Source organism: Theropithecus gelada, chromosome 2 (assembly GCF_003255815.1).
Source record: "Theropithecus gelada isolate Dixy chromosome 2, Tgel_1.0, whole genome shotgun sequence".
Classification (NCBI taxonomy): Eukaryota; Metazoa; Chordata; class Mammalia; order Primates; family Cercopithecidae; genus Theropithecus; species Theropithecus gelada.
The window spans coordinates 33,676,654-33,704,273 of record NC_037669.1 but is presented as its reverse complement, the minus strand read 5'-3'; the positions used below and the strand labels follow the sequence as shown (position 1 = coordinate 33,704,273).

At 37.0% G+C, this 27,620-nt stretch overlaps 1 protein-coding gene across 3 annotated transcripts in view; it reads left to right on the top strand.

Annotated features, from left to right (window-relative positions):
• Positions 1-18,727, top strand: part of NAA50 (N(alpha)-acetyltransferase 50, NatE catalytic subunit) — a 28,897-nt gene extending 10,170 nt beyond the window's left edge. For 2 of the 3 annotated variants that reach the window (XM_025374754.1, XM_025374756.1), the window contains exons 2-5: positions 12,991-13,127; positions 13,554-13,673; positions 14,118-14,184; positions 15,785-18,727. In XM_025374754.1, coding sequence (XP_025230539.1) covers positions 12,991-13,127; positions 13,554-13,673; positions 14,118-14,184; positions 15,785-15,962 — 502 coding nt within the window. In that variant the 3' untranslated portion in view covers positions 15,963-18,727. The remainder of the gene's footprint in view (positions 1-12,990; positions 13,128-13,553; positions 13,674-14,117; positions 14,185-15,784) is intronic. The other variant, XM_025374755.1, reaches the window with a different exon arrangement.
• The last annotated feature ends 8,893 nt before the right edge of the window (positions 18,728-27,620 follow it).

The following is a 27,620-nucleotide window of genomic DNA, read 5'->3' as shown; positions in this document are numbered from 1 at the left end:
GGCCAAGAGTAAAGTTTTCCTACTAGCATATTCTAAGCCCAGAAGTTACGTACATGAAATTACAATCTTGTGGCACAAAATAATAGCCAATGGGGGTCTATAGAGGCAGACAAGTAACTGCATGTTTCACATTTAAGGACTTAGTATAAATTGTCTGTAGGCACTTTGGCAGTAGCTGTTTCTTATTTACATCACAGTCTGTCCCACTTTCAGTTCCTTAGTCTAAAAATTCTGGTATGAGAATGCCTTGGGGTTTGATTGTTATGGATCTGAAAAACAAGAAAAAGTAGCATGTCACACCAATTTACTTGAGCTGAGAGAGTAATTTAGTTTATTTAATAACAACTGTCTTCAGTTTTCTACAGGTAGGGCCATAAACTCTACTGCCAACAGGGACCACGCAGATAAAGTAAATCAGTAAAGCAAGAGAAGCTGCAATTTGAGACTTTATATAAAATCGTTTAATTTAAATATTAGCATTGAACTTAACGTAAAAACCTGAAACAAAAAAGGAAAAACTGAGTCAGGCCAGGGACGGTGGCTCGCGCCTGTAATCCCAGTACTTTCGGAGGCCGGGAATTCGAGACCAGCAGTTTGAGACCAGCCTGGCCAACATGGCAAAACCCCATCTCTACTAAAAATGCAAAAATTAGTCGGGCATGGTGGTGGGCGCCTGTAGTCCCAGCTACTCGGTAGGCTGAGGCATGAGAATCACATGAACCTGGGAGGCGGAGGTTGCAGTAAGCTGAGATTGTGCCACTGCACTCCAGCCTGGGCTTCTGAGGGAGACTGTCTCAAAAACCAAACAAAAAACTTGTGGGTCAAACAGATGTGACCACATGGCTGATTTAACTCTTAGGCGGGTGATTTGTGTCTTATATGCAGAGTAAAGGTCTTAAACTGCTGATAAATTAAGGTAGTCTACATTGTTACGTTATATTACATTCTTACCAGAAGTAAGCAAACAATTTGTGATCCTTTGTGATCGTATAGCATAGTTTTTCCAGTGACCCATTCTCTGTGTCCATCCTTAGCTCTTGTTTCCCTCACCAGATTTCTCAGATTTAGGAATTTACACACATGCAGTGGGAAATTTAATTTAGTTGGGTGTTAAATTTGGATGATGATTTACATAACAAGCTTAATTACAAAAGTAAAGCTGCCAAGGTGGAATTTGAGAATCTGAATTTTTAACTGGCAGGATGATTCTGGTATATCACCAGGTTTGGGATTCATTCTTTGATTTTGTAACACTACTCTCCAGGTTTTTTCCTCCCTTCTCTTGAAAATCGTTTCTTAGACATCTTTGTAGGTTCCTGTTCTTTTACCTCTAAAATTCAAGTGTTTCTTATATTCTTTTCTTTGACCACCTTCTTACTACAGACATCCTTGGTAGCCTGATATAGTCCCATAATCAAAGGTTATACGCTATGAACTAGTTATGTTTCAGGAAATAGCTGTCAAAGCGATATATTTTAAAAGAGAATTCTTTCATTTAAAAAATCCAAGTGCATTTCCCTTTACCACCTAGTTTTTAACACTTCAATCTCATTGGGTAACATTTAGACTGCATCATATAAATCATTTTTAAAATTGCTCGTTCATACCTTAAAAGCATTTGACACTAGTTTTGATGGGGGGGGGGGAAAAACTATCAGAACATGTATTAATAGGTGTTTGTTCCAAAGGCAGAGATGATAACAGACTGTCTGGGCACTGCTGAAATTTGGAAGAGTGATCTGGTACCCAAATGGAAGGCTCACTCATTCAGCTCTCTTTCAATTTCTGTTCTATATAAACTGAAGCCTTGTACAGCTGGGGATTGAGAAATTATAGTGTATTAAAGGTTTGAAGGTCTTGCCTCCTTTTACTTGTTCATACAGTAAGAAATAAATGAGGAATCATTTACTTTCTACTTTGAGTTTTAGTGTCAAGAATAACATGCCTGGAAAGTCCTGCAGCTTGTTGTGCCTTACATAATGAGTAATGTTTGTATTTTATTTTACTTTTTGTTAGGGATTCTTTTTCAACTTTTAGGTACAGGGATTACATGTACAGGTTTGTTACATGGGTATGTTGCATGATGCTGAGGTTTAGTATGCAATTGATCTTGTCACCTGGGTAGTGAGCATGATACCCAACAGGTAGTTTTTCACCTCTAGCCCCTCCCTCCCTTCTCCCTCTTCTCGTAGTCCGCAGTATCTGTTGTTCCCATCTTTATGTTCATGTGTACTATGTGTTTAGCTCCCACTTACAAGTGAGAACATGCAGTATTTGATTTTCTGTTACTTTAATTTACTTAGGATAATGGCTTCCAGCTGCATCCATATTGCTGCAAAGGATGTGATTTTGTTCTTTTTTATGGCTGTGTAGTATTCCATGGTGGGTGTGTGGAAATCTTTAAACATTTATGAAATGAAACAGTAGAATGAGCCCCATCAATCAACTACAGTAAATAGGATCGATTCCCATTTTATTTCGTCTTTGCCTGACCTATAATTTTCCCTTTTCACTGGGGCACTTCCAAAAGAAACTCTGGATGTATTATCCTTTTCCATCTATAAATGCTTTAATATTTAATATGAATCTTTTTTCTTTTTTTTTCTTTTTTTTTTTTTTTTTTGGAGACAAGTCTTGCTCTGTCACCAGGGCTGGAGTGCAGCGTTGCAATCTCAGCTCACTGCACCCTCTACCTCCCAGGTTCAAGCGATTCTCCTGCCTCAGCCTCCTGAGTAGCTGGGATTACAGGTGCGCGCCACCACACCCGGCTAGTTTTTGGTACTTGTCGTAGAAATGGGGTTTCGCCATGTTGGCCAGGCTGGTCTCAAACTCTCAAACTTAGGTGATCCACCCGCCTCAGCCTCCCAAAGTGCTAAGATTACAGACGTGAGCCACCATGCCTGGGCGTTAATGTGAATCTTTAACAGAGAAAGATTTTTTAAACAATTGCAATACTTTATATTATGATCTGATATCCAGTTTGTACTTAGTTTTTTTCTGTCTTGTAAATGTCTTTTAAAAATACATTTTTTTCACATTAGAATCCAAAAAGATTCACAAATTGCAAGTGGCTGAAATGCCTTATCATCTGTTACGCTAATAGTTTCTCCACTAATTAAAAAAAAGAAAAAATTGGTAGTTTTAGATTTACAGAAAAATTGCAAAGATGCTACAAAGAATTCCCAGTTTTCTCATATTACTAACATCTTATGTTAGTATGATACCATGGTAAGAAAATGAAAAGGCAAGCTAATAATTGAGATTAGTTGCAAAGTCATATATCTAATAAAGGACTTGTATCCAGAATATATAAGGAACTCTTATGACACAGTAAGACAAGTAATCCAATGTAAAAATAGGAGTACAAAATTAGTGGAAAAATTCTAGGTTTATTCTCAGGGCTATACCATGGGCAAGAGATTTAAATAGACATTTTACCAAAAAAAAATAAACATATTGCTAATAGCCATATGAAAACATACTCAACATCATTAGTCATTAGATAAATATGTCCAATGAGATATCACATCACACTAGTAGAATGGCTATTAACAGAAAGGCAATAAAAGGTGTAGAGAAACTGGAACCCTAATACATTACTGATGGAAATATACATGTCACAGCCATAGTTTAGAGGTTAAATGTCTGAAGTGGGTTTCACTGGGCTAAAGTCAAGGTGTTGGCAGGTAGAGTGATTTTAAATACTGTCCTTCAAAAATTCTTATCTACCTGGAACCTCAGCATGTGAGCTAAGTTAGAAATAGGGTCTTCGTAGATATAATTGAGTTCATACTGATTTAGAGTGGGTCCTAAATGTAATGAATAGTGTCCTTATAAGAAGAGGAAAGGAAACAGACACATCACAAAGACCATGTGAAGATGGAGGTAGGCTGCCCCAAGCCTGGGGCCACCGAAGCTGGAAGGGGCAAGGAAACATTTTTTCCTAGAGTTTAGAGAACATGGCCCTGCTGACAGCTTGATTTTGGACTTCTAGCCTCCTGTACTATAAGAGAATAAGTTTATTGCTTCAAGCCACTGAGTTTGTGGTAATTTTTAAAGATAGCCTAGGATACTAATACAGCAGGATTGTGTTTCTCCTAGAGGCCCTTGAGGAGAATCCGTTTCCTTGGCTCTTCCAGCTTCTACAGACAACCTGCATTCCTTAGCTTCTGGCTCTTCCTTCATGTTCAAAGCCAGCCATAGAGCATCTTAAAATCTTTTTTGTCTGAATCGTATTCTGTTGTCATATCTCCTCTGTTTATTAAAGACTTACGTGATTATATTAGGCCTGTCTGGATAATCATGGTTGATCTTCACATCTCAAGGTCTTAATCACATCTGCAAAGTCTGTTCTTCCATGTAAAGTAACATATTCAAGATTCCTAGGATTATGACATGTACATCCTTTGGTTGGGGGTGGGGGGCATTATTGTACCTACCACAGGCAGTTTCTTTAAAAGCTAAACATATTTGTCGTACAACCTAGCAATCCCACTTCTAGTTATCTACCAGAAAAGAAAACTAAGGCATATGTCCACACACAGACTTATGCAATATTCATAGTAGCATTATAATAGCCAAGATGTACATACAGCCCAAATATCCATCAACTGGTGAATGAATAGACAAAATGTGGTATAAACTATACCAAAATAGAATACTATTCAGTAATAAAAAGACCAAACTGCTGACATGTATTAAAACACAGGTGAACATCAAAAGTATGCCACATTAAAAAAGCCTAGTGCAAAAGATCACTTTTCTTGTGTGCTTCCATTTATATTAAATGTCTAGTAAAGACATTTGTAAAAAGAGAAAGTAGATTTAGTGGCTGTTTAGGGGTAGGTAAGGGGATTGATTGCAGATGCACCTAAGGAATTTTGAGACTGTAATGAGAATGTTCCGAAACTGAATTGCAGTGACAGTTGCACAGCTTTATAGTAAAAAAATCACTGAACTGTGCATTTAAACCATGGTTTTTATGGTATATAAATTATACCTCAAGAAAGCTGCTTAAGAAAAAAAAAATGAGGGGGATTTAAGAAAGAGGGAGTTCATACACCTAAATGTAAAACATCTAGAAGAAAACAAACTCTTTGTGATCTTGAGTTAGGCATATTTCTTGAATACAACTCAGAAATACAATCCATGAAATAAATTTGTCAAAATGTAAAACTCTCCCAAAAACAACAAGAAAATGAAAAAAGCCATAGACTAGTAAAAATTCTTTGCAACATACATAACTTACAAATGACAAGTATCCATAATACACCCAAAACTCAAGAAAAACCAGTTTTTAAAAAATTGACAAAAGATCTGAACTGATAGTTTATCAAAGTTGATACATGAATGGCAAAGAAATACATGAAAAGATGCTTACTTCATTTATTATTTAGAGGCATGCAAATTAAAAACCACAATAAGTTGTCACTATATACCTGTTAGAATAGCATAAATTTTAAAAGTTAATGCCAAATGCTGATGAAGATGCAAACCAGCTGGAACTCTTATGCACTTAAGACCCAGCATTCCCACTCCTAGGTATTTACTAAGAGAAATAAGAACTTATGTTCATACCAAAACCTATATGTAAATGTTTATAGGAATTTTACTCATGATCTCCAAAAATTATAAATAGCCGCCCTTCAACAAGAGGATAAATTTACAGTACATCCACATAATGGACTACCATTCAGCATTAACAAGGAATGAGCTATTGATACGCATAACACTGTGGTGAGTCTCCGACATTATGTTAAATGAAAGAAACCAAACAAGCAGATATGTGTTTTGTGATTCCGTTTATGTGACATTCTTGAAAAGGGAAAACTATGGGGAACAGAAAAGAGATTAGGGGCTGCCTGGGAGTTGAACTTTAAAGGGTCATGTGGGAGATTTTGGGAGTAATTAAATTATTGTATATTTTGGTAAGGGTTACATGATTATTTGTAAAAGCTCAGAACTATACACCACAAAGATAAATTTAGTTTTATGTAAGCTTTAAAAAGTTTTCTTTCCAAAAGCCAAGGGATCAATCAAAATTGATCCCCATAAAAGGCAGGAAAATGAAGAACAGTTAATACTTGGTACAAATAGAAAATGGCAAGCTGATGGACTTGAATCAACTAAATCAGTAATTCAATAATTACATTAAATCTTTTTTTGAACAGTCTCGCTCTGTGACTCAGGCTGGAGTGCAGTGGTGCGATCTCGGCTCACTGCAACCTCTGCCGTTGGGTTCAAGCAATTCTGCTTCAGCCTCTCGAGTAGCTGGGACTAAAGGCACGCGCCACCACACCTGGCTAATTTTTTGTGTTTTTAGTAGACAGGGTTTCACCATGTTGGCCAGGCCGGTGTTGAACTCCTTGCTTCAAGTGATCCACCCAAGTCAACCTTCCAAAGTGCTGGGATTACAGGTGTGAGCCTCTGTGCCTGGCCCATTAATTTTTAACAGACCAGATATTCCAATTGTCAGATTAAAGGAATAAGATCCAACTATATGCTATTTACATGACACACACTTTAAGGACACAAGAAAATTAAAAAAAAAAAAAAAAGGTAAAAGAACATGAAACTTTGATTGGAAGGAAGCTGTAAGGCCAGGCCTGGTGGCTCATCCCTGTAATACCAGCACTTTGGGAGGCTGAGGCAGGTGGATTGCTTGAGTTCAGGAGTTCAAGACCAGCCTAAGCAGCATGGTGAAATCCTGTCTCTACCAAAGATACAAAAAAATAATAATAATTAGCTGGAAGTGGTGGCATGCATTTGTGGTCTCAGCTACTTGGAAGGCTGAGGCACGAGGATCTCCTGAGCCCGGAAGGCAGAGGTTGCAGCGAGCCAAGATTGTGGTACTGCACTCTAGCCTGGGCAACAGAGTTGAGACCCCCATCTCAAAAAAAAAAAAAAGAAAAGAAAACTGTGTGTATTGATGAACAAAGTAGACTTTAAAACAAGGAGTATTGCCAGCAAAAAGGAGGGATATTTCAAAATGATCAAAGGGTCATATTATCTACAGTAGTCCTAAATGTTTATGCCCTTCCTAACATAGTTTGAAAATACCTGAAACTTTCTATTTATTGATTGAATGAAACAGCAAAAAGGAAGAAACACTTCCAAACTTTCTTTGAGGCCAACATAACCCTGATACGAAAATGTATCAAGAATATTACAAGGGCTAGGTGCAGTGGCTCACACCTATAATCCCAACACTTTGGGAGGCCAGGGTGGGCGAGCCTATCTCTTGAGGCCGTAAGTTCAAGACCAGCCTGGCCAACATGGTGAAACCCCGTCTCTACAAAAAATACAAAAATTAGTTAGGAATGGTGGCACATGCTTGTAATGACAGCTACTTAGGAGGCTGAGGCAGGAAGATTGCTTGAACCCAAGAGGTGGAGGCTGCAATAGGCTGAGATTGCACCGCTACACTCTAGCCTGGGCAACAGAGGGAAACACCGTCTCAAAAAAGAAAGAAAGAAAGAAAGTGTGTCAGGGTAAGCCTTTTTGAGATACCATTTGAACAAAGACTTGAAGGAGTTAACATATTCTGCAGCCAAGGATGGAGAGGCCATCAATTGACAGGAAATACTGCAAGCAAAGCAGATTTTGGAACAAAGATTTGAAATTGTTTGCAGTATGTTCACTTTGAAGTGTCTGCTGGAGATGGCTTGGATCTAGGAGTGTAGAGTTCAGGAGTGAACTATAGGCTAGAGACAGAAATTTGGAAATTTGGCAGCATTAAAGCCACAGAACTACAAGATTGAGATCAAGAGAATAAGTATAGAGAAGATAACCAAATGCGCCGATATACGAGGCCCTCATAAAATTGGTTCTTTTTCAGCTTCCACGTTTGTACACAAGCACACTTGATGTCTTAGCCATATCAAACTGACTAGTTTTCGGACTACATCATTGCTATTTTGTTCATGTTTTATTAGACTGCGTCTATTGCCCTTCCACAGGATAAGCTATCATTCTTCAAAATGTTTCCCATTGTCACCTTCATTCTGGTATTATTTTTGTACTATATGTACATACAGTGTTAGTAGCACATTGTATATACCTGTCTTTCCTACCAAATGTAAACAAACACCTTTGCATTCCAGATGCATAAGACAGATATTCAAATATTTATTGAAATAGAATTGACTTATGCTTTAAATAGGCAACTCTATTATGTTTGTAAGAACTTTAGAAAAATTTAGATTCACAGAATTCTTAAAATCTCCATTAGATTAGTTTTTTAATAGAGACTTTAGACTTTCTTTTAACTTAATTTTTTATAGGCTATTTTAACTAAAAGCTTTTTGGTTGTTTACATTCAAGTAATATGATCATTTTCTTGACATGTCTACATATCTGTTACATATGCTTATGCCTTTTTTTTTTAACTACATGTTCCTTGCTAACTTATATTTACAAGTTGATTATATTACTTTGATATATTTAGAAAATCCACGTCTTAAAATAATTTGGAGCTAAGTGATCAGGATTACAGAAGTATTCCATTTCAGTCAGACATATCATGTTAATGAGAGTTAAACTATATTTGAAGCTTAGTTTTGCTGACAAGGTTACATTAAGTGAACATTTTGAAATTGTTCTAGCATATTTTTTCTTGCAAAAATCAAATTAATTTCTCTAAAACAGCTTAATTTTTCCAACAGCTACCAAACAATATTTATATCTCAAATTTGTCTAAAGCGTGTGTGTATGTATATACACATACACACGTATATATACGCGCATAGAAAAATATGGGAAGACTATCAACAAACTTATTTCTGGCCATGTTATGGCAGGATATTTTCCCTTTCTACGTCATTTCTATGGTGTGCCTTTTTAAAAAAACAAAAAAAGACATGTATTGTTTTAATTAGTTAGGGAAAGATTAAGCTGCCTATTCCCTAATGGTTCAATATTGTTTTCTGTATTTAGGCTTTATCTGGCCACCCTGATGGAAACTTTTTTTAGTAGCTAACTTTTATTAGACTCAATCTAGCACAGTGCACTATAACCACTTTTTCTTCTTGTACGAAGTCAAGAAATACCTGGTATTATTCTTTCAAAATTGTAAATGTGCTTGAAGCCTAGTTATTATTAGCTACAGATGATTCCTAAAATTTTAAAAACCTCAAGTTCTTTCATTTATACTTTAGAAGCTTGACTTTATGGGTTCTTAAGTTACTATTATTATTCATACTTAAACTTCATAATGTAATTTTAAATCACTTTTTAAATACTAAGACTCTTTTTTTAGTGATGTGCTCTAAATTAATATAAACTATATGTAAAAAAAATTACACCCAACTTGTGGCACTGTGGTAAGTTAAACAGCAGACAATGTAGGTAAGATGTGATCCCTGTCAGCTACAGCATTTTTAGAGGATCCTGTATTTTGGCCAGGCACAATGGCTCATACTTGTAGGCCCAGCACTTTGGGAAGCCGAAGTGGGCGGATCACTTGAGCTCAGGAACTGTAGACCAGCCTGGGCAACATGGTGAAACCCTGTCTCTGCAAAAATTCAAAAATTAGCTGGGCGTGGTGGCATGTGCCTGTATTCTCAGCTGCTTGCCAGGCTGAGGTGGGAAGATCACGTGAGCCTGAGAAGTGGAGGCTGCAGTGACCTGTGATTATGCCACTGCACTCCAGCCTGGGCAACAGAGCAAAACCCTGTCTCAAAAAAAGAAAAATAAAGGATCGTATATTTTACAGAATTACAGTATCCCCAGAATTTTTTTTTTTTTTTTGAGACGGAGTCTTGCTTTGTCGCCCAGGCTGGAGTGCAATGGCACGATCTTGGCTCACTGCAGCCTCTGCCTGCCAGGTTCAAGTGATGCTTCTGCCTCAGCCTCCCGAGTAGCTGTGACTACAGGCGCATGCCACCACACTGGGCTAATTTTTGTAGTTTTGGTAGAGACAGGGTTTCACCATATTGGCCAGGCTGATCTCAAACTCTCGACCTTGTGATCTGCCCTCCTTGGCCTCCCTTTTTTTTTTTTTTAATGTGAATGGTAGATAGTGGGGAAAGTGAGCCCGGTAGATTTTAGTCAGAAAAGTGTTATGAAGAGGGGGAATTCTGTCAATGAGATGTAATCTACTTAAAGAAAACATGAATTTCCTACAGGGAATTCATTCTAGTTGTCAAATATTTGGGATAAGAAAAGGCTATGTGGCTAAAAGTTGGAAGAGACTATAACAAGAAAATCTCTATTTTTTTTATTTTTATTTATTTAACCTCTATGGTGCTGAGGGGTTTTTTAAATATATAAATCTCTTACCCTTTTACTAACATGTTTGTTTATTTAATCTGTGTGGTTGCTAAGAAACTATGTTCAGATTTTAGGAAGACATACAAGACATGCAAAGATCACTGGTTGCAACAAATAATACAGATTAGTGGTATAAAAATTAAATAATCAAGGCAGGACCGCTAAATGAGCTAAGCCTTTCAAAACTGCTAAGTATGGCAGGAAGAATGCTTTATGCTGTCTTTTGTGTTCTTCATACAGACTACTTAAATAGGGGGTAAAGTCTCCTGTTTTTGCCCAACTCCTTAGCAAGCAGAATGTTCTCCAAACTGGGCATTATGGAGTAATACATCTTAGAGAACTTTGTACTATCAGATAAAATATTATATCATATTCCTCTCTATCCAGATAAATCAACTTTAGAAATTTCTTTTTTTATCTGTAATTGTTGCTGGTTTTTGTTTTGTTTTTGAGACAGTCTGTCACCCAGGCTGGAATGCAGTGGTACACAATCAGCTTACTGCAGCCTCGACCTCCCAGGGTCAAGCAATCTTCTCACTTCAGTCTTCTAAGTAGCTGGGACCTTAGGTGCAAGCCACCACACCTGGTTAACTTTTTAAAAAAAATTTCTGATAAAGTTTTGCTATATTGCCCAGGTTGGTCTTGAACTCCAGGGCTCAAAGGATCCTCTTACCTCGGCCTCCCAAAATGCTGGGATTACAGAACTTTATGCCCAGCTGTTTTTTTTTGTTTTTGTTTTTTCTTTTTTTTGTTTTTTTTTTGTTTTTTGCTTTTTAATCTGAATTTTAACATTTCAAAATACAGTTTTTAAATTACAATTTCTGGGCCGGGCACAGTGACTCATGCCTGTAATCCCAGCACTTTGGGAAGCCAAGGCAGGCAGATCACCTGAGGTCGGGAGTTCAAGACCAGCCTGACCAACATGGAGAAACCCCATCTCTACTGAAAATACAAAATTAACTGGGCATGGTGGCACATGCCTGTGACCCTAGCTACTAGGGAGGCTGAGGCAGCAGAATCGCTTGAACCTGGGAGGTGGAGGTTGCAGTGAGCCGAGATCGCACCATTGCACTTTAGCCTGGGCAACAAGAGCAAAACTGTGTCTCGAAAAAAAAAAGAATTACAATTTCTACTACACATTAAAATCCTTTCAAGCATGTTTCTGTATATGTTAACAAAAGTCCGTTGTGTTTTTTTGTTTTGTTTTGTTTGTTTGTTTGTTTTGAGACGGAGTCTCAAACTGTCACCCAGGCTGGAGTGCAGTGGCGCCATCTTGGCCCACTGCATGCTCCGCCTCCTGGGTTCATGCCATTCTCCTGCCTCAGCCTCCTGAGTAGCCAGGACGACAGGCGTCCACCACCACGCCCAGCTAATTGTTTTTGTATTTTCAGTAGAGATGGGGTTTCACCGTATTAGCCAGGATGGTTTCGATCTCCTGACTGCGTGAGCCACTGCGCCCTGCCCAGCAAAAGTCCGTTGTTAAATATGGTTGAAATGTGCGTTTTCTCCACAAAACAATATACTACAGTATCTTTTTTGGGCAAATAATACAGATGGAGTAAGAAAATTGTAGAATGCTGTCAGGTTTGCCTTATCACATTTGATCCACCTTTAATAGTAGTGAAGTTCACTTCAGCTATTAAAAATTGTTTATAGCTCTGCAGGCAAACAACTTTGATTCTTTGTTAAAAGTTAGAACTGAAAACTTTTTAGCTTTAATCTTCTTTTCCATGGAACCAATTGTTTAGATTACAGGTGGTTTCGTAGAATGCTCCTTTTATTAGTCCTTTCTCACGCTGCTAATAAAGACATACCTGAGACTGGGTAGTTTATAAAGGAAAGAGGTTTAATTGACTCACAGTTCCGCAAGGATGGGGAGGTCTCAGGAAACCTATAATCATTTTGGAAGGGGAAGCAAACACGTCATTCTTCACGTGGTGGCAGGAAGGAGAAATGAGAGCGAAGCGAAGGAAAGGTTCTTTATAAAACCATCAGATTTTGTGAGAACTCACTATCATGAGAACAGCATGAAGGCAACTGCCCCCATGATTCACCGGGTCTGTCCCATGAAGTGGGAATTATGGGAGCTACAAGATGAAATTTGGATGGGGACACAGCCAAACCATATCACTCCTGTTGCTTTCTTAATGGATAGTTTTCATACTGGGGTGGTTTTCAAAATGTGGATTCCTTTGTTTCGTTCCAGCAACTCTGGTTCTGAGAATGGGGTATGTGTGTCCAGGAATGTGAATTTTGAGTATCGCCTCTGTGACTCTGATGTAGGTAGTTCATAGACCACGGTTTTCAATGAATAGAATGTGCATGGTATTGCATACTTCCATTGTTTTCTTAGAATAAATTACTAGAAGTAAGATACTTGGACAAAGGAACTGTAATGTTATCAGAAATAGGTATATCTAAATTTTTCTGAACTATAAACTACAAGGAAAATTTTGACACTTGTAGAATGTTATTCTAGCCTTTGTAGTAGTTGTTGTGTGCCATATTTGTCCCTAAATGTGCGTAATTGTATGAAAGCTATGAGTAGAATTTGTATTGAATGATGTCAAAATTTGCTTATAAATGGTAATTTGCTTATAAATCAAGTCTGAAAGAGTTGGATTTATCAATCATGTAAAAAAGACTTGGTTCCCCTTTCATATGTTCATATTAAAAATGAGGCTAATTATGTTTTATTGAGTACATTTTGATTTGTTCCAGTAGCCGGATCGAGCTGGGAGATGTGACACCACACAATATTAAACAGTTGAAAAGACTGAATCAGGTCATCTTTCCAGTCAGCTACAATGACAAGTTCTACAAAGATGTGCTGGAGGTTGGCGAGCTAGCAAAACTTGGTATTACATGGTTTTTTTTTTTTTTTTCTCTCTTCTTTTCCTTCTTTCTGTTCTTGAGCCCTATTTTTTAGAGAGCAGAAAGAGTTAACTAAATTAGTTTGCTTATTTTGTAAGTGAGGAAATGGGAGTGGTCTAGGTTGAGAGAAAAATCTCAGAAATCAGTTGAATAAAATAGTTGAATTTTAAAAAGAAATGCTTAATGTTCTTATTTAGTGTATGCCTGTGTGTTTTCACTTTTTAAGCTATACTGGAGGAGGCTTAAACTTCCTAAAATGGCATAAGAGCTTTGAGGTCATTGATATTCATGAGATAGTTCATGAAATTTAATGTTGATAGGAACAATGTAGTCCTTTAAAAGGGAAAAAGATTAAATAAAATGTGTTACTCTGTCTGTTCAACATTATATCTTTATATTTTCCTTGGCAGCCTATTTCAATGATATTGCTGTAGGTGCGGTATGCTGTAGGGTGGATCACTCACAGAATCAGAAGAGACTTTACATCATGACACTAGGATGTCTGGCACCTTACCGAAGGCTAGGAATAGGTAAAAAATTGTGGTTTTTTTTTACTTTTTCAGAGAGGCATAAACATATTCTTTGTTAATGTGTCTGACCTAGTAAGTTAATTTGGGTCTTTTTAAGGAATACTGAGAAAGGGTTACTGAATTATGTAAAATATGGTGAGAAATAACTAATGTTTATTAACATAATTCTGCTGGAATCCCTACATAGATTTGCTATTTACGTCCCCTTCTGCTTTTTCTGTTTTTCTTCTACCTGGAAGTGCTTGTTTAAAAAGGTTAGTCTTCTGTTAACAGTTTTAAACTGTAGCTATTGTAGAGAGAGAACACAACTTTGGAAAATGAGAATATCTAGTCTATACCTCATAAATTCTATTAGGACCCAATAAGTAGTTCAGATGGCAGGTGGATAGATACATAATTTAAAGGTTGATTTATGAAGTCACGTGTTATTTGTTTTATTAACAGGAACTAAAATGTTAAATCATGTCTTAAACATCTGTGAAAAAGATGGTACTTTTGACAACATTTATCTGTAAGTAAATTAATATTTTATGTTCTTATCAAAGGGGTTTAATAAGTTGGCAGGAGAAATCTTGACTAGAAACTTTAAAATCTGGTCACTTATTGTGCCTTTGGAAACACTGTGGAAGTAGTTGTTACAAAGTATTCGAGTAGTTGTTTTGTTTAGTTTTGTTTTATTAATAATAGTAGATTAGGGACCTGAGATAGAACACATTGCTTTATTATATTAGGATGAGAGCTCCAAAATCATAGGGAAGAAATCAGGATTAAAACTCAGGCCTTGGCCAGGCGCAGTGGCTCACACCTGTAATCCCAGCACTTTGGGAGTCCGAGGCAGGCAGACCACAAGGTCAGGAGATAGAGACCATCCTGGCTAACATGGTGAAACCCCGTCTCTACTAAAAATATTTTAAAAATTAGCTGGGCATAGTGGCGGCCGCCCATGTCACAGCTACTCGGGAGGTTGAGGCAGGAGAATGGCGTGAACCCGGGAGGCGGAGCTTGCAGTGAGCTGAGATCACGCCACTGCACTCCAGCCTGGGAGACAGAGCGAGACTGCATCTCAAAAAAAAAAAAAAAACTCAAGTCTTCAGAATTCAAAACCATTAATACTACTTTTCTCGTGCATAACCTTGTGTGTTTTGTTCAAGGCTATGTTGGATAGCCTTGAACATTGTAGTAGATCATTTGTAGTAGAGTTTCATAATCAAAATCATAGATTACCTAGCTGAGATTATACTTGAATCTCAAGAGGCTGTACATAAAGAGCTATGACTAAGATCACAGTCATGGATGTTCATAATTTAGTTTGGCTGTGTGAGATGCTGAATTATACGGTGTTATTTTTGGGAGTAATTGAGAAAGCTTGCATTAATTTTTAAAACATACCATGTTTTTTATCAATCAGAAGGAAGATATATCTTCAAGCTTTGAGACCCTAGTTTTTTATTTTTCATCATTTTTTTCTGTGTGTCAATAGGGCCTTTTAATAATTTATCCTCTTAAAATCAAAAAATTTTGATAGCTGTGGTACTTTTCCATTTGTTGACTATAAGAATAAACACTGTGAGCCTTCTAATCTTAACCAGCTGTCTTACAAATGTAAAAATTAGATTAAAAGTGTAAAATTGGGCCAGGCGCAGTGGCTCACGCCTGTAATCCCAGCACTTTGGGAGGCCAAGGCCAGGCGGATCATGAAGTCAAGATATCGAGACCATCCTGGCTAACACAGTGAAACCCCATCTTTACTAAAAAATAGAAAAATTAGCTGGGCTTGGTGGTGGGCGCCTGTAGTCCCAGCTACACGGGAGGCCGAGGCAGGAGAATGGCATGAACCTGGGAGGTGGAGCTTGCAGTGAGCCAAAATCACGCCACCGCACTCCAGCCTGGGCGACACAGAGAGACTCCGTCTCAAAAAAAAAGTGTAAAATTGTCATCAAAAGCTTTTAGGTAAGCATGCCTAACCTTTGTTGATTAGTGGTAATTGTAAAGAGAATGTAACAAATGTGCAGCATTCTAGCTCCAACCAATTTGGAGCTATCTGTGGAGAATGCTTAAAACTTGATGAAACCTTAATTTTAATTTTTTTCTGATACTCTCTTATACCCCAGGCATGTCCAGATCAGCAACGAGTCGGCAATTGACTTCTACAGGAAGTTTGGCTTTGAGATTATTGAGACAAAGAAGAACTACTATAAGAGGATAGAGCCTGCAGATGCTCATGTGCTGCAGAAAAACCTCAAAGTTCCTTCTGGTCAGAATGCAGATGTGCAAAAGACAGACAACTGAACAAATTACAAATGAACTTTCTTGCACTTGCTTGTCGCCAAATAAAAGAGAGGCCCATTGATACCCCCTTCCCCAACACTTTTCTTTTAAAGCTTTTCTCCCTCCTTGTTCTTGTTTTTCCTTCTTCCTTTCCTTTTCTCTAAGAGTTATGACACTTTGAAGGACTTTAAAAAAATAATCATGTTTGAATTGTTTTCTCTTATTTTTGTGAGGTGGTTTGAAGGAAGGAGAAGGTAGATCTGTTTAATTTTGCAGTTAAAGCTAGATGGTCCTAAAAATTTAATTGTCAAATTTCAAATTTAATGTCCTGCTTTCACATTGAAGGGCAGAGCCTACAAAACATTGTATATTTCAAAAGACAAAAAGAAGCAGCAGCAATATCTTGTTCTCTAATGCATAGACTAGTTGAGTGTGTTTGTGGTACTTTGGGTTTTTTAAAACTGGGATACTAATCCCTAGACGTTGCCTTCACTCCACCTTTAGTCCTTCTGAGCACTCTCTCGGGAGTTGAACATCGTTATCCTTGTAAGAAATACTAAGCTTATTTTGATTTTTAAGCAATTATATCTTCTCTTCTTGCTGGTGGGTGGGGCAGTTTGGTTTAGTGTTATACTTTGGTCTAAGTATTTGAGTTAAACTGCTTTTTTGCTAATGAGTGGGCTGGTTGTTAGCAGGTTTGTTTTTCCTGCTGTTGATTGTTACTAGTGGCATTAACTTTTAGAATGTGGGCTGGTGAGATTAATTTTTTTTAATATCCCAGCTAGAGATATGGCCTTTAACTGACCTAAAGAGGTGTGTTGTGATTTAATTTTTCCCCTGTTCCTTTTTCTTCAGTAAACCCGACAATAGTCTAACCTTAAAAATTGAGTTGATGTCCTTATAGGTCACTACCCCTAAATAAACCTGAAGCAGGTGTTTTCTCTTGGACATATTGAAAAGTACCTAAAAAGAAGCTTAGATGGACTGTGACACAATAAATTCAATTAATGTCATCTAATGCCAGCTGTTAAAAGTGTGGCCACTGAGCATTTGATTTTATAGGAAAAAATAGACAGTATTTTTCAGAATAACATAGCTGTGCTATTGCATATCTGTTGGAGAACATCCCAGATTTGCTTATACTCAGTGCCTATGATATTGAGTTTAAGGATTTGAGGCAGGGGTAATTATTAAACATATTGCTTCTATTCTTGGAAAAGTAGAAGTGTAAAATGTTAATAATACAAATGTCACTGTGACCTCCTCCACTGAGAGGACTGGTTTATGCCAGATCATTTTCTGGCACATAGGAAGTGGCTTTGACAGGTTGATAACTTTGTAAGATGGGAGACATCTGAAATATTCATGTTTTCCTCTTATAGTCCCATCTCCACTATTTAGAAATGTTCTCAGACTTTGAAATAATGCACAGGGCTTGAGCTTTCTGTCATTTGACTTTGAAAGGAAGTTTCATTCATATTTATCCTCTTGTGTAAAATTCTAGTATAAAGTCTCATCTCCAAATATGTTAAATGACAAAATTATTTTATAAAATGTTTATGCACACTTTATCACCTTAAGTTTTTATTTGAGAATGTGAAAGTACAAGGTGCAGTAGACTTCAACAATCTTGAGTGCCAAGAATAATACAGAAAAAGAAGACAGTTGATGAATGCGTTTATAGGTTTCTAATCTTAAGATGGTAAAAATGTAGAAAGACCTTGCTGGTTTTTTGAGAGTATTCGTTTCTTAAAACAATCCAAATCTAAGCTTAGAAGAAAAGTTTAGCATTAAGCTCATTTATCTTCATGGATAAGCTTCAGCTTGCTCTTGGCAAGAGAAGAGTGCTTGAGTTACAGAAGGCATAATTAGTTTGAAGAATGCAGCAGCCTTTTTGTAAACTTCCCAGATATCAAAATCGACTTTGATATATAAATGGTTTTCTGAGATGACACTGCCTCTATTTCTATAACCATTTCACCTGGACTATCTAATCAGTCCTATGAATGTATCCCTAAATGTGGTTATTGAAAACCGAATAGCTGCCTCATGACAAGTATGTGTTATTTAAGGAGGAAAAAATATTAAATTTTGAATTGAGTGTGTAGGCTCCCTATCATTATATAGTTTCTTTTTCCATGGTAGTCAGTGACTTAACCTAAATTGTAAATGTTTGTAAAGGGTTAATTGTCCTACATCAAACTTATGTTAAATAATTCCATCCACTTATGGAGGAGGAGGAGAATGTGGAAGAGGTAAAAAGCTGGGCACAAGTTCATATGCCTATGAGTCAGTAAAGACTGAAGTAATGTCCTATGTTGAGCTGGTTATTTTGATATATGATAATTATCTTTAGAACAATTCTGTTAACTGGAAAATCACAGGATATATCCATCATATTTTTCAGGACAGATAGTTTTTACTGTGGGGCAAATAGGTTAAAATTACACTGTATGGTAGTTGCATTTAGGTTTTAAAGCAAAGAATCTGTAGAGAAATCTATGCAATATATAGTTTGTCCAGATTAGCTTTCGTTTGGGGAATGAAGTTCTGAAATATCTAAAGCAGTTTACTCATCAGTTGAAAAGTCCTCCAAAAAGAGAACTATTGGGAAACCATGGTGTGTGGTGGTGGAAAAGAAAAGCTCCCTCAGTTTTTTGGAGGGAATAACTTAAAAAAAAAATACTTAAATGGCTAAGTTTTCTTGGTGCAGTTAAGAATTAAACTTGTCAATTTTAACATTGCTGTTACATCTGAAATAAACTTATGTGATGTTCTGGTAGTGAGCTGTGATATCTATAAATGTCAAAACTGTATTGTTGAATTCTGCAGCCAGCAACTGTACATACTCATTGTGTAGTGTTTCCCTTACTGCTTTTATTTACTTTCACATTTCTTTAAGATCTAATTTTAAAATCATTAAAATAGGCCAGGTGTAATTAAGGCATCCTAATTCAGATCTTCTGTGACTTGCTAGGTACTGCCCAATGTCTACAATTCAGTTCCAGTGAGAGGGAAAAAATAAGATCCAAGGAACTGTCTTGCTGCTATATTCTTAATGTAATTGTTAGAAATACTTGACACTTCAGGCTGCAATCTGTTTAGTAATGTGTATTGGCTACAGATAACATATTCAGGTGTTTTGGTTTTTTTCCTTGTAAGGAAGGAGTATAGTAGTTCAATGAGTTGGGAATTGGCTTTTAACCTTTTTCCTGAATATCAAACATGAATTTAATATTTTTTCTTTAACGGAATTAATTCAGTATTTAATATTTCTAGTCAAAATTGTTATAATTAGAGTTTTGCTTTTTTCACTTAAGAAACAATGGGTGATCCTTGTCTAGTGTGTCTTAGTTATTACTGTAGTTTAAAACAAGTATTATCTTCCACAGTTCTGGATCAGGAATCTAGGAGCTGCTTAACTGGGTGGTTCTGTCTTGAGATCTCAGAAGGTTGCAGTCAAGCTGTTAGCCAGGACTGTACCATCTTGAAGCTTGACAAGGCTAGAGGAGCCATTTTCAAGATGTCTTGCTCATGTGGCTCTTGGGCTTCAGTTCCTCACTGTGTGGGTATCATCATGGGGCTGCCTGATGGACAACTGGCATGTGGCTTCCCCCAAAGGTGATACAAGAAAGTGAGCAGAAGCCACACTCTTTTATGATGTAGCCTCAGGTGACATAATTTCTGCCGTATTCCATTAGTCACACAGACCGACCATTGGATCACTCTGGTATAGTGTGGGAGGGGACTACACAAGGATGTGAATACTGGGAGGTGGATGTCATGGGGCCCTCTAGGAGACTGGCTGTCACTGCTCAGAGAAGATACTGGGCTTTGTTGACCCCCAAGGTCAGGGTAGTTTTGGTGAGGTTGTGTTTTATTAGTCTCTAAAAGGAGTAGTTTTCTAAATGAGGGTTAGAAAGCACTGCACTTTACAATTAGGATATAAAAGAAATAGAGAGTGGGCCTAAAGGCTGTGCTCTTGTGATTGGGTTTTCAGTGGGGAAGGTAGACAAGGCTGTCTCAGACTGATGCTGTTCTCACTGAGTGATTTGAATATTTCTGGGAAATTGGATACTACAGTCACAAATAGGAACAGTAAGCCTGTAGAAATTTTTCAGGGAGTAAATATTTTCTATGGCAGTGTCCTGAATTGGTTCTCCCCTGCAAGACTGAACTGTAGGAACTTAGTCCTAGTTTATGATACAGCCAAATAACATAGTCATATGGGAAAAAGGGTTTGAGTCAGATTTCTTAATGTGTGTGTAGTTAACTTGGTAGAACATTGAGAACTATCAAGTCAGACAACAATCTGTTACTGGGGCAGAAATTCCCAACCTTTTCAGTTCTCCAAAATTTAAGATAACTTGATTTCTTAGGTAAAATGTTTTTGTTTTGGCAACAGAGTCTCGCTCTGTCGCCCAGGCTGGAGTGTAGTGTGGCACGATCTTGGCTCACTGTAACCCCCACCTTCCAGGTTCAAGCAATTCTGCCTCAGCCTCTCAAGTAGCTGGGACTACAAGGCACATGCCAACATGCCCGGCTAATTTTTTGTATTTTAGTAGAGACGAGGTTTCACCATTTTGCCCAGGCTGGTCTGGAACTCCTGAGCTTAGGCAATCCGCCTGCCACGGCCTCCTAAAGTGCTCGATTTCAGGCGAGCCACCACGCCTGGCCAGTAAAATGTTTTCTATCTGGAATGAATCGAGGTCTTTCCCTTGCTCAGTAGCTTCTAGAAGAAGAAAAAATAGCATCAAGATCTGATTCAGAAATAGTTGGGAGCAGAAAGTTAATATGAAGGAGTTGCTACTTGTTAACAGCCTAGAGTTTAGATCTAGAAGAATTATTACCTTTTAAAATTTGTAATGAAAGCTTAAATTCAGCATTTGGGAAGTTTACTCTTGGCTGGAATATTTTGGAGTTTGTAAACAGTGTGTTAGATATTCCTGATTTAACTGAAACTAATTTGCCACATAGATTTAATTTCATTCCAGTTTTACTTGTTTTATTTACTGTCCTCAAAAACTCAAGACATCTGAAAGGATCTAAGCAGTATAAATTAAAGCACATATTGAATCGCTGTAGTAGCTTTCATAGGACATCTGATTATAATGCTTTTCTTTGTTGCTTTGTCCATACTGAACTTGTCTAGTTTATCTTTGAGAAACCATTTGCTAGTATCAAAAAGTCTTCTGTAAAGATTTGAACAATCTTGAGTTATCCTTGTCACTAGCAATCTCTTCCCCTAAAGTATAATAAAACTGTCAGGTACCGTATGTGTAATTACTTATGCAGGTGAAATTTGAATACACAAACAGTAAAACCCAGTTCTCTTAGTAAGATGAGGGCTTTGTTGTAGCACCTTTAAAACAGTTTTACAACATCCTTCATTCTTACCACCTTCCTAAGTTAGAAATGATCTTCCTTTAGTGGATATAAAAGTTGTACGTTGTTTCTACAAACTTATTGGGTGCCTACTATTCTGAGCTCTAGGGATATAGCAGTGAGCAAGGCAAATAATGTCTGTGACCTCATTAAATAAAGGTAAGTAAAATTCTAGTTGCAGAATTCATGTCTAAGTGAAGGTCATCCTCTTTACTAAAATGAATCAGCTCCTTCAAGGATCTTGATTTTACCTTAATTTTGAATTCCCTATATTGACTTGTTTTCTCTTACATTGGCTCCAATACAAACAAAAAGCCTTAATTCCCATAGGAGAACTGAGACTTAGAAGTGGGAAAGGGAGTGCAAAAGAGATATAAGTTCAGAATGTATACAGGAGAAACAATGTAACATTGTAGAGGTTCTTTTTTTTTCTTTGAGACGGAGTCTCTCATTCTATGACCCAGGATGGAGCGCAGTGGTGCAATCTTGGCTCACTGCAACCTCCGCTATCTGGGTTCAAGCAATTCTCCTGTCTCAGCCTCCTGAGTAGCTAGGATTACAGACATGCACCACCATGCCCGGCTATTTTTTGTATTTTTTGCAGGGACGGAGTTTCACTATGTTGACAGGCCTTTTCTCAAACTTCTGACCTCAGGTGATCCCAAGGTGCTGGGATTACAGGCATGAGCCACTGTGCCCAACCTAACATTGTAGAGGTTCTGATTCCATCATATGTAGCTTGTGTCTGTGGACTCATGCAGCTTATCTCATTCTAAATGGCCTTTTTCATGCTACAGTTTAAAAAATAGACTAGCTCAGCTCTGGTGACATCTCAACTAGAGATCGTATCATCAGACAAATGAGTGACCTACTTCACAATTTGACCTTTTGCATCGGGATCCAAAGAGTAAATTCTTTCCTTCATTTTAGTTTCTGATTAACAGTTTTTCCCCAGATGATGTACTAGCAATGACCTCCCTCTGGGGACTTGATTCAGTTTGTTTCACATATAAGCAAATCTGTATGACCTTGGTTACAATTATCTGCAAGTATCCTGATTCTGTGTCTTACTTGCTTTGTTACAGTTACAACACTGCTAACTCCTTTAAGTGTAACTTCCACAACTGCTCAGTGCCTACTAGCTTGGTCTTTTCTTGCCAAACCTTTCTTCCTCTTTCCCTACATAGAAATGTCTAGAGTCCCTTCACAGCAAATGGAAGTTTAGCCTATATTATGTACCCTGGGACAAGTTTAGAATGTGGTTCCTGGATTATCACAATCATTGACAAAAGAAAAAAAAAAAGGTGCTCCTTGTAACTTGCAGGGCATAGTACACTGGCTTACATGAAATTTGGTCATGGAATGTACTCATAAGAGATCAAGTGATGACAGTGAAAAAGATGAGTATGGCCCTTACCTGGAGATGCTTAGCAGTCTAGTAGAAAACATTTTTTTCAATTCCCATGAGATACTGTGTTGAGATGAGAGGTATAAATTTACACAATTTTGAAGAAAATTAAATTAGCTTTGAGTTTGGTTCTATTACTACAAACAAAATGAGTAATTATTGTGTCATGGTTATCTAGACATCTAAGAGTGAACAAAAATGATAAGTGTGCTTAGAGAATTAAATATCTCTACTGAGGTATGGTAGCACCACAGGAAAGGTGTGTCCTGTAGCAGATATCAGATAATTTAGCTATTGGAAAAATAATCTAGGACCGAAGTAATTGATCAAAACAAAAATGGGGTAAATAATTGAACGTGTAACCCAACGCCAGAGCTTTGCAAATTTATGAGAATCACAATGCTTAAAAAAAATAGATCTAATGTATGCATTTAAAAGGACAAAAATTCTGCATTAAGAACTTGGGAGAGGGGTTAAAAAACTCAAATTTAACTCTAAAGAGCTCCTATTCTAAGAAAAGCATTGCGGTATTTTGATAATGAAAAGATCAAAAAAATTCTAATAGACAGTTTTTCAAAATATGGCTTTACTTTTGCCTAATGTTGCATTGGGTTCATTCATTACAATAAAACTTACTGGCCGGGCGCCGTGGCTCACGCCTATAATCCCAGCACTTTGGGAGGCTGAGGCGGGTGGATCAACCTGAGGTCGGGGGTTCAAGACCAGCCTGACCAACATGGAGAAACCCCGCCTCTACTAAAAACACAAAATTATTAGCCAGGCATGGTGGCGCATGCCTGTAATTCCAGCTACTCGTGAGGCTGAGGCAGGATAATTGCTTGAACCCAGGAGGCGGAGGTTGCACTCCAGCCTGGGCAACAAGAGCGAAACTCCATCTCAAAAAAAAAAAAAAAAAACTGAGCGCTTACCATGTATTAGGCACTGTGATTGATGCTACCATCCAACATAGTGCTTATAAGTAACAATACTGTAATATATACTTAAAATTTTGCGAGAAAGATAAATCTCACATGTAAGTTTTTAAATCACAAAACAATGGAGGCTGAGAAGAAACTTTTGGACATGATAGATATGTTTATGGCATTGTGATGGGTTAATGGGTGTATGCTTATCTCCAAACTCATCAAGTTGTATACTTTAGATATGTACAGCTTTTTGTATGTCAATCATACCTCAATAAAGTGCTTTTTTAAAAAAAATTAACCAAAATAGACCATACTGACTTGGGTTATAAGTCAAAATACTAGCACTTCAGGAGGCCAAGGTGGGTGGGTCACCTGAGATCTGGAGTTTGAGACCAGCTGACCAACATGGTGAAACCCTATCTCTACTAAAAATAAAAAAATTAGCTAGGCGTGGCAGCTTGGGATGCTGAGGTAGGAGAATCGCTTGAACCCGGGAGGCGGAGGTTGCAGTGAGCCAAGATCAAAAAATTAGCTGGGCATGGCTACTTGGGATGCCGAGGTAGGAGAACTGCTTGAACCCGGGACAGGGAGGTTGCAGTGAGCTGAGGTCGTGCCATTGTACTTCAACCTGGACAACAAGAGCAAAACTCAGTCTCAAAAAAAAAAAAGTCAAAATATATTTAAGAAGCTTGATATCTGGAAAATAATCTGAAAATCAAACGTTTCTAAATCATGTCTAAGAAGTTGTTGCAAGAGAAATGAGAGTATTTTGAACAGAAGGAAAATGAAAACTGTATCAAAAGCTGTAGCAAGCAGCTAAACATGCTTAAAGGGTAATTTACAGCATTAAATGTGTGAGGAAAAATGTCTTAAATAAAGGATCTTAAGTTCCATCTTAAGAAACTAGAAAAACAAGAACTAGTTAAACCTAAAGTAAGCTGAAAAGGAAAAAGTAAAGAGCAGAAACCAGTAAGATTGAAGACAAAACAACAAACAAAGCAACTGCCACTTTGAAAAAGTAAGATTGATAAACTTCTAGCTAGACTGATCAAAGAATAGAGAAGACACAAATTACTGATATCAGTAATGGCAGGGGACAACACTACACAACTTAGAATAAAAGGATAATCAATTCATCCAATACAACAACAAAGATGAAATGGACGTTTTTTCAAAAAATATGTCCATTTCATCTGAAAGACAAATTACTAATGTTATTCAAGAGGAAAGTCTGAGGTTTGCAAAAGGTTAAACAGTCACCATATGACTCAGCAACATACACATCACAAATGAAATGTCCACATGACAACTTGTATTCATAGCATTAAGAATAGCCAAAGGGTGAGAACAACCCAAGTGTCCATCAACTATATCCACAGAAAGAGCTATTGTTCAGTCATAATAGGTGAATCGTATGGTATGCAATAATATCAGTAAAGCTGTTTTCATAAGAAAAATAAGAAACCCGAAATAGTCTCATATATATAAAGAAAATTGAATTTGTAGTTAAAATCCTCCCTACAAAGAAATCCCAGGCCCTATGGCCTCTTTTGTGAATTCTATCAAATATTTAAGGAAGTTATGATACGAATCCTACATACTCTTCAAGAAAATAGAATATTGGTCAGTTCATTTTATGAGAACAGCATTATGCCAACACTAAAACCAGACAAAGACATTATAAGAAAACTATAGGCCAATATCGCTCATGAATTATGACTGGGAAATCCTTAAGAAAATATTAGCAAATCAAATCCAGCAATATATTAAAAGGATGTATTATGATCAAATAGGATTAGTCTCAAGAATGAAAGGTTGATTTAACAATTGAAAACTAATTTGTGTAATTTATCATATGAACGATCTTGAAAATAAATGATTATCTCAATAGACGCAGGAAAAAAATATTCAACAAAATTCAACACCCATTCATGATTTTTTAAGAGTTTGAACAATATAGGAATAAAAAGGAATTTATTTAATCTGAAAAAGTTATCTATAAGAGCTTTCACCATACTTGATAGTGAAAGACTGAATGCCTTACCACTAAGTTTGGGAAGAAGGCAAGGATGGCTCTTCTCACCATTGCCATACGATATTGCACTGGATTTCAGTAAGTGAAAAACTGTATATTAGACTAGCCAGTCCAATAAAATAAGAAAAGTATGCAGATTGTAAAGTAAAATGGTTTTATTTACAGATGATTAAGTAGAAAATATTAAGATGATCTTTTTTAAAAAAAAAACCTACTCGAATTAATAAAGGAGTGTAGTAAGGTCACAAAATACAAACATCAATTGTATTTCCAGCAATAAAAAAATTTGAAATGGAAAAATTTTAATAATATAACAATGTAAAAATATTTAGAGATACATTTAACAAAATATATGCAAGACATGTATACAGAAAGTTATAAAACACTGCTGGGAAACATTTGTAAAGACCCAAATAAATGCAGAAATATAACATGCTCATGGATCCCAAAACCCAATATTGTGACTTGTCCTCAAATCGAATTATATATCTCAGTCAAAAGTATTGAAGGCTTGCATTTTCCTGTTTAAATTGATGAGCTTAAGTCTACATGGAAACGTGAAGAAAAGAGTTAATACAATTTATAAAAGGAAAACACAATTGGAGGACTTACACTACTTGACTTTAAGACACATAAAGCTGCATAAAGACAGTATGGTGTTGGTGTCAATGCCCACAAATATATCAGTGGAAAGGAATAGAATTCAAAAATGCATCAGTGAATATATGGTCACTTGATTTTTGTCCCAGATACAAACAATTCAGTGGAGGAAAGATAGTCTTTCCAACAACCAATGTTGGAAGAAATGGATTTTCCAATAAAATATATAAACTTTGATCCACACCTCCATGATATGCAAAATTTAATTTAAAATGCAGAATGAATCTAAATATAAAACTAAAAAACGTCTAGAAGAAAAACATGAGAAAATCTGTGTGACCTTGTGTTAAAGATTTCTTAGCTATGACATCATAAGCATAATCCATAAAAGGAATAATTGATAAATTGGATTTAAAATTACTATATGAAAGACAAGAAAATGAAAAGACAAACTAGGAACTGGGAAAAACCACTTGAATAACATATATCTGAAAAAGGTTTTGTAATCAGAATGTATAAAGAACCCTGGAAACTCAGTAAACAACAAACAGCCCAGTAAAAATGGTCAAGACATTTGAACAACACTTCATCAAAGACATATAAATCATATAAATGGCTAATAAGCACATGCAAAGATGTGTAGCATCATTAGTAAATAGGGAAATGCAAATTAAGGTCATAATGAAGTATCATTATGTGCCTATTAGAATGATGAAAATTTAAATAGACTGATCATGGCTGAGCGCGGTGGCTCACACTTGTAATCCCAGCACTTTGGGAGACCAAGACAGGCAGATCTCTTGAGCCCAGGAGTTCAAGACTAGCCTGGGACATGGTGAAACCCCATCTCTACTAAAAATACAAGAATTAGCCAGGCATAGTGGTGTACACCTGTAGTCCCAGCTACTCAGGAGGCTGAGGCAAGCAGATCACCTGAGCCCAGGAGTTTGCAGTGAGCCGTGATCATACCATTGCAATAAAGCCTGAGCGAGACAGCAAGACCCAGTCTCAAAAAAAAAATAATAAGATGAAAATTAATAGACTGATCATATAAAGTGTCACCAAGGATGTGGAAAAATTCAAACTCTTATGCACTACTAGCGGGAATACAAAATGGTACCGGAATTTTGCAAAGCAGTTTGGCAGTTTTTGTAAAACAGTAAATACAGTCTGGGCATGTTGGCTCCTGCGTGTAATTTTAACACTGGGAGACTGAAGGAGGAAAATTACTTGAGTCCAGGAGTTGGAGACCAGCCTGGGCAATATAGCAAGTCTGTCTCTACAAAAAAAAAAAAAAAAAAAAAAAAAAAAAAAAAAAAAAAAAA